The following is a 16313-nucleotide window of genomic DNA, read 5'->3' on the forward strand; positions in this document are numbered from 1 at the left end:
CTTAGACAAAGTGCTTATGTTTCTCTTGATGCTCTAAGGCCTCCAGATATTTGGCTTGCAATGGAAAAAATGCAAATACATTAAAAGCTGAGATCTGTGTTAAGAATCGATGAAATTCTGAGTGGAAATCAACAGTCATAGTTTGAAGAAAACCTAGTTCAAATCATTAATCAGAGTCTTTTTCAGATCACTCTGAAGAGCCCTTTGTGGGATTTTTGACATAGCGCAGAGTAACGAACATCTTTGTACTTTCAAATTGATTCTGTATTTGCAGAATATTGATCTGTGATTTCACAGCGTTGTAGAAGCACGACGTGTAGAGAAACAGGAGGAGCTCCACACACACACACTCACAGAGACATGCGCACACACACAGTGCTGCTCTCTCCTGCTTTTTCCGGCTCCGCCCATCTCGCCTCGCCTCGGTAACGCCTCTGTTACTACCTCCCATGGCAGTACAGAGGTGGGGTCACTTCGTCCCCCCATGACACCACAATGACAGTCACATTGAAGGAGAGACGTCACATGTGGCAAACTCATTGAAGCTTTCAGAAACTTAAAAGATCATTTTTGGAAGTCTGATTGAAACTATCTTACTTGAATACTATGATGTATATGAGGCATTAAATTACAAAGTCAGAAGGCTGCAGTGGATCAGATGTTCCAGTGACCTATAATTATTCTGTAGCCGGAGGTATAAAGAATCTAAATCACTAAGCATTTCCTTACAAAGGTATATTTCGCAACATGCCTGCTGTCTGCTAATGATGCTAACTTCACTGCAGCTAACAAGCTAGCTCTGACTCAAAACTATTTTGTGGACAACACTTCCACAAAGATAAATGAAGGCTATAAGAAGAGGGAATACAGCATTCAATAAATGTACTAGATAACACATCAGCAAAAATGACTCCACCTTTTTTTTCAAACTTCTCAGAAGGATTAATGCTTCAAAAACAATTGATGCATGACTGTGTGTGTGTGTGTGTGTGTGTGTGTGTGTGTGTGTGTGTGTGTGTGTGTGTGTGTGTGTGTGTGTGTGTGTGTGTTGCTGCAGCCCGAAGGTGTTTCCTGACTCCTCCTCCTCCTATTCCCCTGGTTTAATCTGTCATAATGACTAATGTGCTGAATGGATCTGAGCTCAGGTTACTGCAGAGTTTCTATGCAGACGCTGCTTTTCTCATTTTTAAATCAGAGGCGCCAGAGAGAGGAGGAATCTAAAGATGAGACTCATTAACCAGAGCAATACTAAAGCTGTCAATATGTCATCACATGACACTCTAAAATATGTGACGTTATAAAGCTTCAACCTGCAAAAATGCACAGAGACTCATACGGTAGACAAAGAGGAACATCATTAGAGATTGGTTACTTAAAGATCGGTCCAACACCGCCACCGTCTAACTGCCAATTTTTCCACATACTCTGTGCGCGCGTCAATTTCAAAATAAAACACATACTACAGACTGACAATTCAGTCTTCTTGCCTTCACAGAGCGAGGACAACAGACACTTCCGACTCCTTTATCTGTAACAACTGGGCATGTGATCATCACACTCAGTGCGGCAGGAGAACTCTGTCATGCCAGGTGTTCATACCTTTCAAGGGCAACTTTTATGAGCAATATCGAAGAAAGATAGAAGTTGCCACTGATAATTCCTGAACTCCTAACGGTCTGTGCTGCACCCAGCGACCTGTGTTTGTTTATAAGAGACCGTGCTAGTGCTTGTTTTTAAATGTCATGTGCTCTCATTCATACTGGCCTCAGTGTGTGTGTGTGTGTGTGTGTGTGTGTGTGTGTGTGTGTGTGTGTGTGTGTGTGTGTGTGTGTGTGTGTGTGTGTGTGTGTGTGTGTGTGTGTGTGTGTGTGTGTGTGTGTGTGTGTGTGTGTGTGTGTTTCTGCTGGCACACACAGCTCAGGAAATGCCTGAATGGGAGAGGTGGGAAATAAGAAGAACAGAACAAGAGAGGAACACGAGCTGGGAGCCATTGTCCCCAAAGTGCTTATTTTGACAGGATCCTCCCTGTGTCAGAGGACGCTGTCCCTGCCTCACTCGTTGGATCAGGAAGTTGGATGTGTTGACAAGAAGACACCCCGAATCCACCCACACAAGAATCTGGCCCTTTCCCACATTCAGAGGTCCATACAGGGGGAAACAAACCTTTCTTCCCTTTTGGGAGGAATTCAACATTCAGCACATAGCCGATCACTGTGGAGCTCTGGGCCTGTTCAGCAAAACCCTTTCAACAAGCGGGGGGGCGGGGGGGGGGGGGGGGGGGGGTCCAGTGTCAATGCAACACCCCCCCTCCCTCAGAAGAGAACAGGTTGTTGGTTAAAACCAGATTACAAACCGGGTCTGAGGGCTGGTTTTCGGCTACACCAGAAGCTCTCTCGTTGCCAGGAATGTGAAACTCTTCCCAAGGAAATTCCTCCTCCTTCAGGAAAGAGGGGAAGGAAATGGAGAGAATTCTGACACACTTTATGCAGTGGGAGTGAGTGTGGAAAGGACGAGAGCGGAGGTGCTGATTGGTCCACTGCTGTTAGCAGTGTGTGAACAGCATGGCAGAGCATGGAGCTGCAGAGGCAGACGTTCACGTTTTGATTGCACAGAGTGCTATGGTACACATTACTAATAATAAAAAAAAAAAACTCTGAATTTCATGACTAATATTTAGGGCTGATGTGGTGAAGGAATTCCCACCGCGGTGATCCATGGTGACTCAAAATAGCGTGGTATGTGATATTATCGAACCACGCCCTTTTGGCATATTTGTTTGTGAATCCGGGCTCAGCATGTGGCCTGCCAGCAATAATATCTGGGCCCACAAGATCTCTTGATTGTGACTTTTATTTTATTATTTTCTTAAGACAAACGTCATCACAATCAGCGACAGACACAAACATTCCCGCCATGGGACAGTGTGCGAGCAGCGTTAAAGTCAGCAGACAGCGCTGAAGTAAAACACCGTCATGCAGCGGCCGAAGTGTCTCCAAAGGGGGAAGTTACATTTGGTTTAGGGACCAGTGCAGTTGCCATTGTTCCCATAAGAGCTTGAGGTGAAGTGACTACGGTTGGCTTGTTGATACTGCGTTAATTCTTTTTTTTCGGTTACTGCGACAGCCTTACTGATATCAGTGATTTGGCCTCTGAGCTGCAGCCTCATGTATCTCATCTCTTTAACGTGAATTATCTCCAGCAGTGAACATTTCCATCGCAGGGTTATCCTCCCCGAGCTCCCGTCCCAGAATCCAAAGCATCAGCGTGGTGTGTCCTCGGGGTATTAAAGGAATAGTTCAGATATTTTGAAAGGGGGGTTGCATAAGGTACTTATCAATACTCATTATGTTAGCAGTAGATTGCCGTCAGCACGGCTCCTGTTTGGAAACGCCAGCTGAAGTGAGTGCACAGCAGCAGCTTAGTTCTGCATCTCTGTGGGGAGTGATCGCAACCAGGATGTATTTGAGCCTTAATAAAATATGCCTTAAAAATCTGTTAGACATTAAGTGTACAATGAATCATGAATATTAGCTTTTAATAGCCCTGAATAAATCAATTAAATACTTTAAAGAACCACAGATGTTTCCCTCTCTCTCTGTTTCATTATCTCCATGACCAGAAACTTGTTTCAGCTTATCTTACTTTCTTGTTTGAGATGTCTCCTTTAATAAACATCTGAGCAACAAACAGCTGATCTGATACGCTGCTAAGGAATTTATATGTTGCAAACAAAAACAACAACATAGTGCCAGGGCAGAGAGCTGTCTGACAGTAAAGCCCAATTCACACATACTCCGTGCGCGGCGCGGTCCGTTAACGCACTACGCTGTCACTCTAGTCATTGTGTTCACACAGGGTGCGCTGCGGTCCGTCTCCGGCGCGTACCACCGACGGCACTGTGCTCTGCTCCGTTTCAAATACGCAGCGAGTCTATTTTCGCCGGAGTACACTCCAGTCACGAGTCAAGCTGGACAGAATATGACAGCCTGAACAGGAAGTCAGACAAGGAAACGCACAGAACATCCGGTCAATTTCAAAATAAAACACAATATACGGACACACGAATTAACAACAATGCATCCTCAGAAAGACAAAGCAACATGTTGTTTGCATGTTTTTCTCTTAATTCCCGCGGGATCTTGTAGTTCTCCTGTGATGTGTCATGGGTGCGCTCCGCTGCGCTGACGTCCCAGAAACGGATCCAGTGTGAATGGGCGCAAGCTGTCCGACGGAGCAAAACCGTAGCGCTGACGGACCGCGGCGCGCACGGAGTATGTGTGAATTGCAGGTAAGCTGCAGTAGGAAGAGTATATAGTATATATATAGTATTTGAATATAAAGTGTTTAAGGGGCACAGTAGACCAAGTTGTTAGAGCAAGCGCTCCGTGTGCAGAGGCAGTAGCTCAGTCCGTAGGGACTTGGGTTGGGAACCGGAGGGTCGCAGGTTCAAGTGGTGCGGACCAAATCTGGAAGTTGTTCTGATAGCTGGAAAGGTGCCAGGGTACTTCCCGAGCACTGTCGAGGTGCCCTTGAGCAAGGCAACGAACCCCCAACTGCTCTGGTGCGCTCTTTGCCTAGCAGCTTGTAGCCCCACTCTGACATCTCTCCACCATTGCATGTCCACAGGTCCTGTTTGTGCATGCGTGTGATTCGGGCCGATATGTGTGAGAAGCATGTCTCTATAAATAAGAGTGTAAACCTGAATTTCCCTCAGGGATTAATAAAGGATATAAAAAAAAGACCTGTGGCTCCTCTCCCACATGTCATTCCCCTCTCTTTCTGTCCCTGGGTCCCGACTCTATCCACTGTCCTGTCTCTCCAACAAAGACAACAAAAATAAATCTTTAAAAAAAGAAAGAAATATAGATTTTTTTTTGGGGTGGAGCTTTGCACCAAACTCCGTCCACAGAGCAATTTTTATCAGGAGCCTTTCTGACTGTCATCTACGAGAGGTCATAAAAACAACCCAACTTCAATGTTGATTATTTCTTTATGCAAACAGGAAACAGTCAGTGGATCATTTATGTACAGCCCCACAGAATAGCAACATGTCAAAATAAGAAAAAGGACGTAGTTAAACGCACATCACATGCAGGGCCGTGCTAAAACAGCATCCTGTCACAATAAGACATCGTGGTGGAGACTGAGCAGCTGTTTGACTCTGACATCACAGTAACAGAGCTGTCTGGAGCGTCTGCCGCAGCACAAACAAAGGTTGTAAACATGACGCAGACGGACACAGAGTGCTGTGTCACCATCCTGAAGGACACCGAGACGGCTGGTGGGCTGCGCTCACGATTGCTAAAGGAAGCGGAGGATTAAGCCGACAGTGTCTGTGTGCAGCATCAGATTACTAGCTCTTCTTTTCCTGTTATGAAATCAGATTACTGAAGCCCCCCGCCAGGAGAAACAATATCCAGCCCTGAGATGGAGGGGTTTTTGAGGAGGTGAAAGGGGAAAGTAAGCTTGTATTATCCTGCAGACAGACCTCCTCTGTTTATATCCTGATTAAAAGGTTTCATCTTTGGTTGAAAATGAACATACAGAGTTAGACAATGAATCAAAGAGATTAAGGCCAGGGATGATTCTGGAGATCGCACGCAAACAACTCAAACTTCAGCGAGTAATAAATGGCTGCGTGCAAACATCCCAGCATGAGGGATATGTCAAGACTCAGAGCTGATGGGCTCATCTCCATTGACCCAGAAGTAAGACTCCAGCTCAGGTCTCACTTTGTTTCTCTTCATCTTCTTTGTTTGCAGACATACACACAGCTCATGTGTATGTGCTCATGTGTTAAACACACAACACAGAATTAGGACAGAAGACATAAAACCCCCTCTGATAACAGCCTGAAAACGACCCCGATGGAGATAAGACCCTGCCACTCACAGAGGCTGAGGTCGTCCTGGGACTCACAGGAACCAAACACGCAGAGAGCAGGAGGATCTGCTCCGACGAGATAAAGACAGGACGAGAGGAGAGCTTCTGGGTAGACGTCTCTGAGCTCACAGAGAGAAACTTTAAAAAACACATAACGATCTGGAGTCAAACTTTCAGCGTCTGAACAAGTCGAGCAAAAACATTTCCAACAGTTCTTGTTTATTGGCCAAATAAAAAAAGCTTTATTAAGGAAACTTGTGTAACAGACGTCGACCACAACATTTTAGAAATTAAGCATGAACCATGATGCTTTGCAAGCTGTGGCGAACACAACAAAACCGTCATCATGTTAGCGATGGCGGTCGTAATTTTGAAACCAAAGTTAAAGTAAAAGATCTTCAGAGTGAGTGAGAAGCGTTCCCTCGCATGCTGCCACACTTTCTTTATTGTTAGCAGATAAACATGGCTCCATGTTGACCTCTGTATTAGTGACATTCCTGCAAAAACCTCAACGCTCCCTCAACCAACGCCGGCCTGCCCACAGATACAGGCCGGATATTTGGATTCCTGAGCAGGTCATCTTTCCTGTGGGATCATTACGACTCACTGACGAAATACGATATCTAATGCAAAGTGTCTTCTTCTATTTAAACACACTCACACAGTTTATTTTTACAGATCAGTGATGAGAGGATAAAAAAGTATGTGTGTAAATAACGCTGCTGTTCTTTATGCTCAGTGAAGCTTAGACGTGTCAGATATCAAGCCATCCTTGGATTTAACAGTCAAAACTGCTCTACGGAAGTCAAAATAACCACAATAAAAAAATGTGAAACCACCCAGCTTATCAGCACAGAACTACACCACCTGGTAGATATTCTTTGAAATGTCCTCTGGTGGAAGAAGGGCTCAAACTCAAGACTTGTGTTTACACCAGCGCATTGTTCATCTATTTATTAAAAGTGAAACTGGGACAGGATGGGATAACCTATTCAGACACTTTGTGTAACTTTAGAAGAATCAACATCAGCTGTTACACAGGCTGTGTGCCTGCTCTATAACCTGTTAATAATAATAATACCACAAGTCTAAGCAGGACTCTCTGCACAGACACACACTCCTCAGGTGTGAAGTGTGTCACAGCAGGTGCAACCTTTTGTGGCACCAAAATGAAAAGGCACCAGTTGACGACAAACACTTTGTGATCGGGTAGACATTGGAGTTCATACATTAACAATAACTCTTCCTGCACCAGAAGTGGAGGAGCACATGATGTTGTTTTTGAGAGGGGAGGGGCTTCAGCCAATGGTTGTTGCATGCATACGTTAAAGGCTTAATGTCGGAATAATATATTCATGTTTTTATGTGTCCATAGGTTGATTGTGGGGTCAAGAGATACACAAAAAGTGAAAAGCAAAGAAAGTTAGAAAATTCTCCTTTTGTTAAGAAGAGTTTGATTAGCCTTAGGTGAGTCAAGATCCAAACAGAAAGAAAGCACATCCCAGAGTTGAGACTGACCCCAAGAGCAGAAAGCTTTTTCACCAGAGTATAAAAATACTTTCATGGCTATCAGGGAGGATCATTTTTAAAAACAATGTCTCATTAATGAAGAACAGCAGAGTGTAAATTATACCATGATAAAAAAAAAACAGCCCATCGCAAAGAGTCCTGCGCTCTCGTGTGAAACTGAGACACTTATCTGGACAGCCACATTTTACTAAAGGCAAGTGGAGGAGCAAACAGCTGCACCCAAAATGGCCCTGCCCCTGAAAGAATGCCAAAGCACAATCCCCCCCCAAAAAAAGGCAGAGGGCCGGGCTGCATGCAAGACCTCTCACATTGTGCTAACATAAGGGGTATCAAAACGGGGGGGGATAGGCTGAGCAGAAGAGCACTGCAATTTCAGCACATCAAGTTACAAAGAAACAACACAACAAGAGGCACAATGAACAAACGTGTCGACATCATGACGGAAGAAAACTCGTACTAATTCAAACCAGATCCTATAACATAAAGACTGAAACACAGATACTGCAGTTTGTGTTGAACAATGCCTCGTGAACCTTTACTCCATGCCTCATTAATAATCCATCTGCATCTCCATGCTTATCCATCTTTCATACTGCACCTTGTATGTCGGTCACGATGGAGAAAGGGTGCAAAGTCTGGAGGCAGAGAAGTGGGAAATCTATGCATCATAAATGTGACGCTGTGCAGAACAGACATGTTTCCTACTTTCTCCTCAAACCCTAATGGATGCAGTTTTCAAAAAGCATGCTAACAAACCTGTGTCGGAACACTACAAGTGTAGCTGCTTGTTCAGAGAACAACATCGTTTTCATCTTTGTGTCCACAGAGCGCCCTGGCGGCGTTTCATTACAGCCAAACATCTATGATCTTATAGTTTTTGTCTGGAGGGATGAGAGATTAAGGTCGGGAAAGTTTGTTGACCTTTTCAGAGCGACAACACAAAGCTGGAATCATGTCCTAAGAAATAATAACAACAACAAAAAAAACTAGCAGTGCACAGGACGTTGAATAAAGGAGCGATGCTGCAACAAACAGAGCTGTGACCAATCAGCATCACTGAGTGTCAATGATCAATGTTTCCCATAATGTTCTGATTCCATTGACACATGCAGACTCATGCAGGCTTAAAGAGGCAGCAGGCAAACACACACACACACACGGAGCGTGGAGGAAACCCTCCCCTCGCAAGCCCACTTCTCTCCCATAGAGTGGAGCAGATCTAGGTCAAAGCTGATTAATGTGCCCACAGCTCCCGAGAGGCTTCTGGTCAGGTGGCAGCAGCGCCTGCTCCCTGCCGATGAATACTAATGCACAGTGTTACTGAATATGACTGCTACGCTGCAAAATAAACCGAGCAACGTGAAGGAGGCGACGCAGACGGCGGTGAGAACATCTGCACACAGAACAGAGACGATAAGAACGGTTCACGGTCTCATTGTGCAAACTGCTTTGTCAACACTGTGAGTGTTTGTGTCTGAGTCCAGGTTTAACTAATCATGAGCTGCACAGAGATGTCAGAACAAAAACACAACATGACCTACAAAATATGACAACGATGTTTTTCTGTTTTTAATCTAGTCTATTTTATTTATGGGGCTCGGGACGATCACATATTATGCAGCAATAAATGATTGCACAACTCCTCATGGCTGGATTACAACAAATGTTCCTCAAAGAAAGGCAGGGCGTCCACTTGTTTAGAACCAGTGGCTCAAAACCAGGGGTTCTCAACTGGGGGGGTGTGGACCCAAAAGCCGTTTCCAGTGGGTCGCGATTGTGAGCCTGCAATTAAAACTGTGCCAAAAATTCTACTAAGTGCTTTTTAAAATGTTTGTTTTGTTCTGTCACATGTTTCGTACCGGCTGAGGTCCAGACTGTAAAATAGTTAATTAAATAGGTCGTGATTTTTCATGAAGGAGTTGGTGTCAGCCAGTTGAGAATCAGTGGTTTTAACTTTGCCATACATCTACGTTTATAGTTCACAAATTTAACATTCAATCAAAAATCAAACGTATCCTTGATAAAGCCGACATTACAGACATTGCAAATCCTCTGGTTTCTCTCTGAACACCAGCAGAAATGATAATTTCATGTTATTATACAACAACCAATCTAAAACAGCAAACAGCCTGAAAATTATTTGGTTATCATGCAATAAGATGTGTGACCCAAGCTGTTTGACTCCCACATAAATGTCTCATTACGTCAGTCGTTCAGCAGGTGTTAAACTGACTTTCACCTCGGGTTGTTATGAATGCAGAATTTCAAACCTTGATATGATTCTGGTCAAAATCAGACAACATTCATACCTGCTTTGTTACCACGGCAACAAAAACACAAGCTTTAGATTACCAATATTTGGTCCTTTCTACAAAAACGTTGGCAACGTTTTTGAGTAGTTCAGTTTGCATGCACTTCTAACAGTTTAGGCACTTTTTGTTTCTATAGATTATAAAATGAACAGAGATTGTGTTTTTTTTTAGAACACAGCAATTATCAAACATTTTGACAACCTTAGTTTTAACCAGTTGATACACTCTGTGAGCCACAAGGGGGATGAAACATAATTATCCAATAACCTGCAGGATCCTTAGTGACGAGTACACACCTGTAATATACCGGCTGACACTTTTCAACTGAACTCAAAGTCTTTTCCTCCAATCATCCTACCAGCTGTCAAACATTTTCTTTAAAGCTTCAACGCGGAGAGAATATCTTCTTTAACTTCACAATGTTTCACAGGCTGTCATTCTTACCATGCAGAGCAGGGCTGCAGTAAATCTTTAAGTTAAAACCATCACACTCTAAATGCACACAACACTTGGGTGATATCTTACATGCAAATCGAGGTTTCTACAGAGAAGAGAGAAAATGTCAAACATTGTCCTGAAGGCTTGTTAGTCCTCTAACTGACCCACAGGATGCAGAAGATGTCTCCATGTCAATGTATTTATACAGAGTTATGTTGCTATTTGGTGGCATGCATTCTGTGAAACAGCCCAAGCACAGGCCTACATAAACTAATAAAATGTTTATGTAATACACTGACAGCACAGAGGAGAGAAACAACCTGAGTTACTTTAGTTAGCTTAACTTTTTTTATAACGGCTGCTAGTTATCATAACGGATAATAAAAAACTATTTCACACTTTCAGGGTAAAACTAAAATGTTCATGTGAATCAAACAGTTTGTAATTGATAATTTTGATAAACTGAATATTTGTATTTAATAAACTAATGAGAGTACAGTGTTTATAACGCGAAACATGAGAGGAGCTGGAACAGCGATGCTACTCGTTAGCTGGTAGCGTTAGCATTAGCCAGCTAGCTCGTTAGCTCTGTTTTGAAATGTGTGTCAGCTCGTCTCTAACGTTACCGTCAGTCGGGGCGTCGGTGGCCCGTTTCTTCATCAAAACACTGTGTGTGTGGTGTTCGTGTTACCTCGGCACGCAGCTTGGGGATGATCGGTCTATCTCCCAGGTCGCAAACAGGTTCATGGGCACGGGCATGCTGCCGGAGCCCAGCACCACAGCCCCGGCCAACCCTCCGGTCGGGAGGGTAGTCGGTGCTGGTCCTCCGCCGCCGCCGCTGCTCGGGTTCAGGAAAGCGGCCCGGACGCCTCCTCTCTCTACAGCCGCCGCCATCATCACCTCCTCTGCCGGGGAGCAGCACTAGCTGAGTGTGGGACGAACGCGGGAGGAGCCGCTGAACTGTGCTGCCTGCTCCTACTCCTGCTCCAGCTCCTCCAGACTCCCTGCTCCTCTTACACTGAGGCTGCTCCTCACTCTGACCGGAGATGCTGCTCGGCGGGGCGGGGCGACTTTCCGCCGATAGAGGGCAGCAACATCTCTCATAATACAGGGAGGTTGTGAAGGTATGGAGCTTAGTGAGGATTATTAGTTATACATATTTTACTTTACACAAAAAGTTCTCACCCAGCTTAAAAACTAAATAAAATGAAAATAATGACGTTTTTAAAAAATATTTTTGTTTCGGAATTGCTGCTTTATTTTGAAGTTATATTGTGGGCCCCTTTAATGGAAAGGACAGCTGAAGACAGACAGGAAATGTTGGGAGGAGAGAGGGGTGCAACATGCAGCAAAGGGCAGAGGTCAGATTCAAACCCATGGAGCGAGCGATATAACTGCTAGGCCCTATTTTTTTAGTTTTAAGGGTAGTATAAAGTCTCCCTGCTGGCCAGTGTGTGGAGCTGTGCAGCAGTAAGCCTTCATAGTAATAATGAACAGTAGATCCAATCATCGTGATCAATACTTTCTTACTGCTGGGTTTCAGATGTGTCTTTATTAGAAGCTCATAAATGAGTCCTGTGTTTGGTCATTACAGACGACCCATGAGTACCTGAATCCCATGTCTGATACCAACAAGATTACTGATCATGTCACATGTTTGTACTTTTTAAAAAAAGCTCACAGACTGTAGTTTTTAAACACCTGAGGTAAGGAATGGTTGTAAGTAAAGATTGATGAGTCAGTTGTCTCTTATTCAGAAGGTCAGGGGGTCGATCCCCAGCTCCTGCAGCTAGTGTTGTAGTACTCGAAAATCAGTCTTGGTCTCAAGAACACCTTTTGGAGGTCTCGGATTGTCTCGGACTTGAAAGCATTTTTACTCAGTCTTGTCTCAGTCTCAGACTGGGCGAACTCCAGATTTTTAATCAAAACCGGTCAAGACGTCATTACTGTGATTAGGAGGAAAACACCTCTTTTTAAAAGAACAAATAACTTCAATTCATTCATAATTGGATTTTAATTCCCCGGATACGACCACCACCTTCCCGGGGTTACGGCACGCAAGATGATGATTTTTCAGGAGGATGTTTATGGTGTTGGTCTTGTCTCGGTCTCGATCCCTAAATATCTTGGTCTTGAGGTGTAAAAGTGCTTTGAGTGGTCAGAAGACGAGAAAATAAATATACAAGCTCAAGTCCAATTACCGTTTACTTAATACCTCAAAGCTCTTTGTCATTTGTATCCACATTGTGGTTGATAACAGATTACAGAGGTGTATTTTGACAACACATAAACCCGGATAGATGTCTAATATAACACTAGTAACAATTACATGTTGCTTTCGTGGAACAACGTTGTAATAACCACACAGGAGGAACACTTGAACTAATCCTAAACTTGTTACTCTTCTCAGAGGGTTGGGCCTGCTGGGTATTAAATCCACATTGTTCACTATCAGTCATCAGTGTGTGATGAAATCCAAACACCTGGTTCCTGTGTGTCTGACGTTGCTCTCAGTGCACGGGTGCTGGCGAACACTGACTGTACCTGCTGTGACGAGGCAAGCGAGTAAGTCTGACTTGACGCGACTTGTTCAGGAGGGTTGGGTAACGTGTGTGACAGGCGGCCTCTTCAAACTGACTATGGGAAAGAAAAGCAATGCTTCCTGATTTTGTTGACTGTTACTGTGTTTCAATCATAAGTCTGAACATAAAGCAGGACATCATTTTACCCAACAATCTTTGATTTTATTTGTTTATTTAAGAGGGACACATGTAATGAGCATTGCTTCATGTGTTCAAATACAAAGTAGAGTTCATGCAATCAGGTTTCTAGTTGTGGCTGATTTGTGAGCCCTGACCCTGCTCGGTTTAGGATTAAAACAGAAACGACAGAAACAGTGAAACTAAACAAACACAGACATTCTAATGCAACACAAGGAAGAGACTAAAATAAGGACCGTAGTTAAGTCTGGAGGAACCAGAGGGTCGCCGGCTCAAGTCCCGGTGCGGACAAAATTTGGAAAGGTACCTGGAGAGGTGCCAGTTCCCTTCCTTAGCACTGTATAGGTGGCCTTGAGTTAGACACTTAACCCCCCCTCCACTAGCTCAGGAGTGCTCGCTGTGTGGAACCCCCCTCCTCACTCTGACATCCCTCCTTTAGTGCATGTCCACAGGATCCTGTTTCTGCATGTGTGTGTGCAGCATGTTCAACAACAGAGTGTACCATTTTAATTTCCCTTTGCCGGATTAATCTTCTTCTTCCTCAACCCTCGGTCTGGTCTCTCTTGTACAAGAGATTTTTAACCTCAATGGAACCTCAAGGTAAAATAAAAATGAATCAATCTGGTGTTTTCTGATATTTATCATTTTCAGCCACTTCTACCATCTCACAATCCACATACATGTAAGGTGATTTGTGACACAGTTGTGGAGTGCATCGCCACCTAGTGTTTCAAAGAAGCAGAAGTACAACTAAATGTAGGACAGTTGAAACTTATTGCACGTTGTTTTTCATCCACTAGGGGACAGACTGAGTGCATGTTTGGTGTACTGTATTATAACCAGGCCAGCTCTCATTGCAGCAGACTTTCAGTATGAGTGTGTTATGAACTAAAGGTCGTCTGCACTGCTTAATGAGAGCAAACAAACAGGGCAACCAATGAACAACCTTTACATATTAACACTGAAAAAAGGCTCTGATACACGTGAATGAAAGGGAACACCTTCCTCCTCCTCTTTCTCCTCCTCCTCGTTCTCCTCATCCTCCTTCATGTCATCCTGGTCCTGGTCCTGGTCTTGTCCTTTTCCTTGTTCTCCTCCTCTCCTCCCCAACAGACCTTTTCAGGAGCTCTTATTTAAACTTGCTATTAACACACAAACATTTATTTTTGAATTTTAAAGAAATCAAAATGATCATGAACCATTCCTGCACCTCTCCATCCTCCTTTAAGTGATCCCCTCTGATTCACACCAGTGATTCATTGATAATATTCAGTAGCATGCCTTTTTCCCCCCTAGGATGGTAACAGGATTACCCTGCCTACTCATTGGCTAGTATGCACAAACTAAATATGCAAGAGGAGTCCTGCATGTCATTGTTTATAACAGAGGTTGTTTATCCTTTACTGGATGGGACATTTTGGTAGAAATGCAGAGCATACCCACTTCTTTAGGCACCACTACCCCACTGCTTGATACCTTTATTGGGTGATTTTTTCAGCAGCAGCATGTTGGACCACTTGTAACTTGTAAGCCGCTCATTGATGTGATGCTAAAACATGTGAAGAGAGAGTTACAATAATCAAGTCTTAATGAAAACAGGAGAATGAACGGTCATCTCTAGCTGAGCTCTGGACTCACCAGGTCTGAGTTTAGTTATGGCGTCCCAAAGAGTTCACGTGCTGGTCCAGACTCAGAGCCGGATCTGTTGCAGGATGCTTTCATCATTTTTTTTTCACACATTGGATTTTATTATTATTTCTTTATAGTGGAATTAAATAAAACTGTGATTTTACATCTCACATCCAAGAAATGTAACTGGCACCTGATGGTTTTACTTTTCATATAAAAAACAACCTTTACCTGATGCATGTAGCCATTTTCCCAACCTTTATTTCACTTCCACCTTTGGACACCAGGTGTCCCCATCTACTCAAAAAACTTCCAAATTTGTTGGAAATAAATAAAAAACCTCTTTCTTTCAACATTCATTGTATAACGTTGGAGCAAAAACAAGAGTGAAGGATTTGAATTGAGTGCTGAACAAATGTTTTTAATCTTATTTACATTTAAACATTAGATATCTGTTTTCCCCTCTAATTCAGCGCATACACATGATTGTTTTTCAACCTCAGACCTTAAACACAACTATTAAAGCAACAATATGTTAATTTCTACCATAGAATTATAGTTTCAACGGTCGATTTCACAGAACAATAACCTCCAATAGGGAGAATAGGGTCTCTCTCGTGTCCACAGAGCGCCCCGCTTGCCTGCTTATAGGGAGAAATGCGTACGTCTTTATGGCACTAGTTCACACAGCAGCCTTCAGCTACAAAGCAGCCAGTTAGCCCGTCTCTGTACTGTTTGATACGACGGCTGAGAGGAAGAGGAAGAGGACGGAGACAGACCTAACGACAGGCTGAGAGCTGGAGCTGAGGCGGGTTTTAAACCTCCTGACAAACCGTTACACCACGCCCACCTGTCAATCAGGTCAGCTACACGTCTTGTTGTGAATAACTCTTATCCTTCATCAAATCAAAACTGATGAGTCATCAAAACATTCACCCCCCGTACAGTGTGTGTCGATCGAGACATGAGCTAATCAGACCTATTTGTTTTTTTGAACCAGGCTGTAAACATGTTAATCTCTGCTGTAAAAACAGGCTTTTTAGAACATGTGTGTATGTGACTTCCTGTGCTTCTGCAGCCAGCCTCTAGTGGACACTCGAGGAACTGCAGGATTTTACTCTTCTGCATCGGCTTCATTTTTCAACACCAGAGATTGCCGCCTGGGCATCGTGACACATTTCTTGTAACAGTTTAATTTATTTACCTTTTTCTGCAAGAGATAACAGTCGCTATGAAAAATATTAAGACGGCCTTTGAATATATATAACCGCTCTCAGCATGAACTGTAGGTTATGTAAGACAATAAACAGGCCTAGAGTAAAATCTGAAAAAAGAATCGCCTAACACACTGAATAATGTCAAAACGTACTTCATAAATCAGTCTGATCTCACCCGGCATGGCACAGGTTACTCTCCCTCCTGATGTTTTCTCATCTTCCTCTCCACTTGCTCACTCTACCTCTCTGATTGAACTCCTCCTCCTCCTGCGTGGGTGTGTGTGTGTGTGTGTGTGTGTGTGTGTGTATTGTGACACAGTGACACCATTGACGTTTCTACGGCACAACAGCCTGACACTTTATAAGCCAGTCGTTCACCTTTATTGAATTCTGGAGAAGAAAGTAAAAAAAGGAAGCATCAGTTTGTCACGTAGAACACCTGCTCAGTGGCAGCCGTCCTCTCACTGAATCAAAATAATCGCCAGCATCCTAATATCGAGTGAGAAAGGTCTGCAGCGAAGAGGGGGCGGCTCATGCTGATGTTTTGGAAAGGTTGCAGGGCATTTTCTGTTATTGAAGCTGTC

The 16313-nt window shown here is 43.6% G+C and overlaps 1 protein-coding gene across 2 annotated transcripts in view; it reads right to left on the reverse strand.

Annotated features, from left to right (window-relative positions):
- Positions 1-11218, reverse strand: part of zmp:0000000755 (phosphofurin acidic cluster sorting protein 2) — a 57284-nt gene extending 46066 nt beyond the window's left edge. For both annotated transcript variants that reach the window (XM_061040661.1, XM_061040660.1), the window contains exon 1: positions 10855-11218. In XM_061040661.1, the coding sequence (XP_060896644.1) occupies positions 10855-11060 (206 nt within the window). In that variant the 5' untranslated portion in view covers positions 11061-11218. The remainder of the gene's footprint in view (positions 1-10854) is intronic.
- Between the last annotated feature and the right edge of the window lie 5095 nt (positions 11219-16313).

This window comes from Labrus mixtus, chromosome 6, assembly GCF_963584025.1.
Source record: "Labrus mixtus chromosome 6, fLabMix1.1, whole genome shotgun sequence".
Taxonomy (NCBI): Eukaryota; Metazoa; Chordata; class Actinopteri; order Labriformes; family Labridae; genus Labrus; species Labrus mixtus.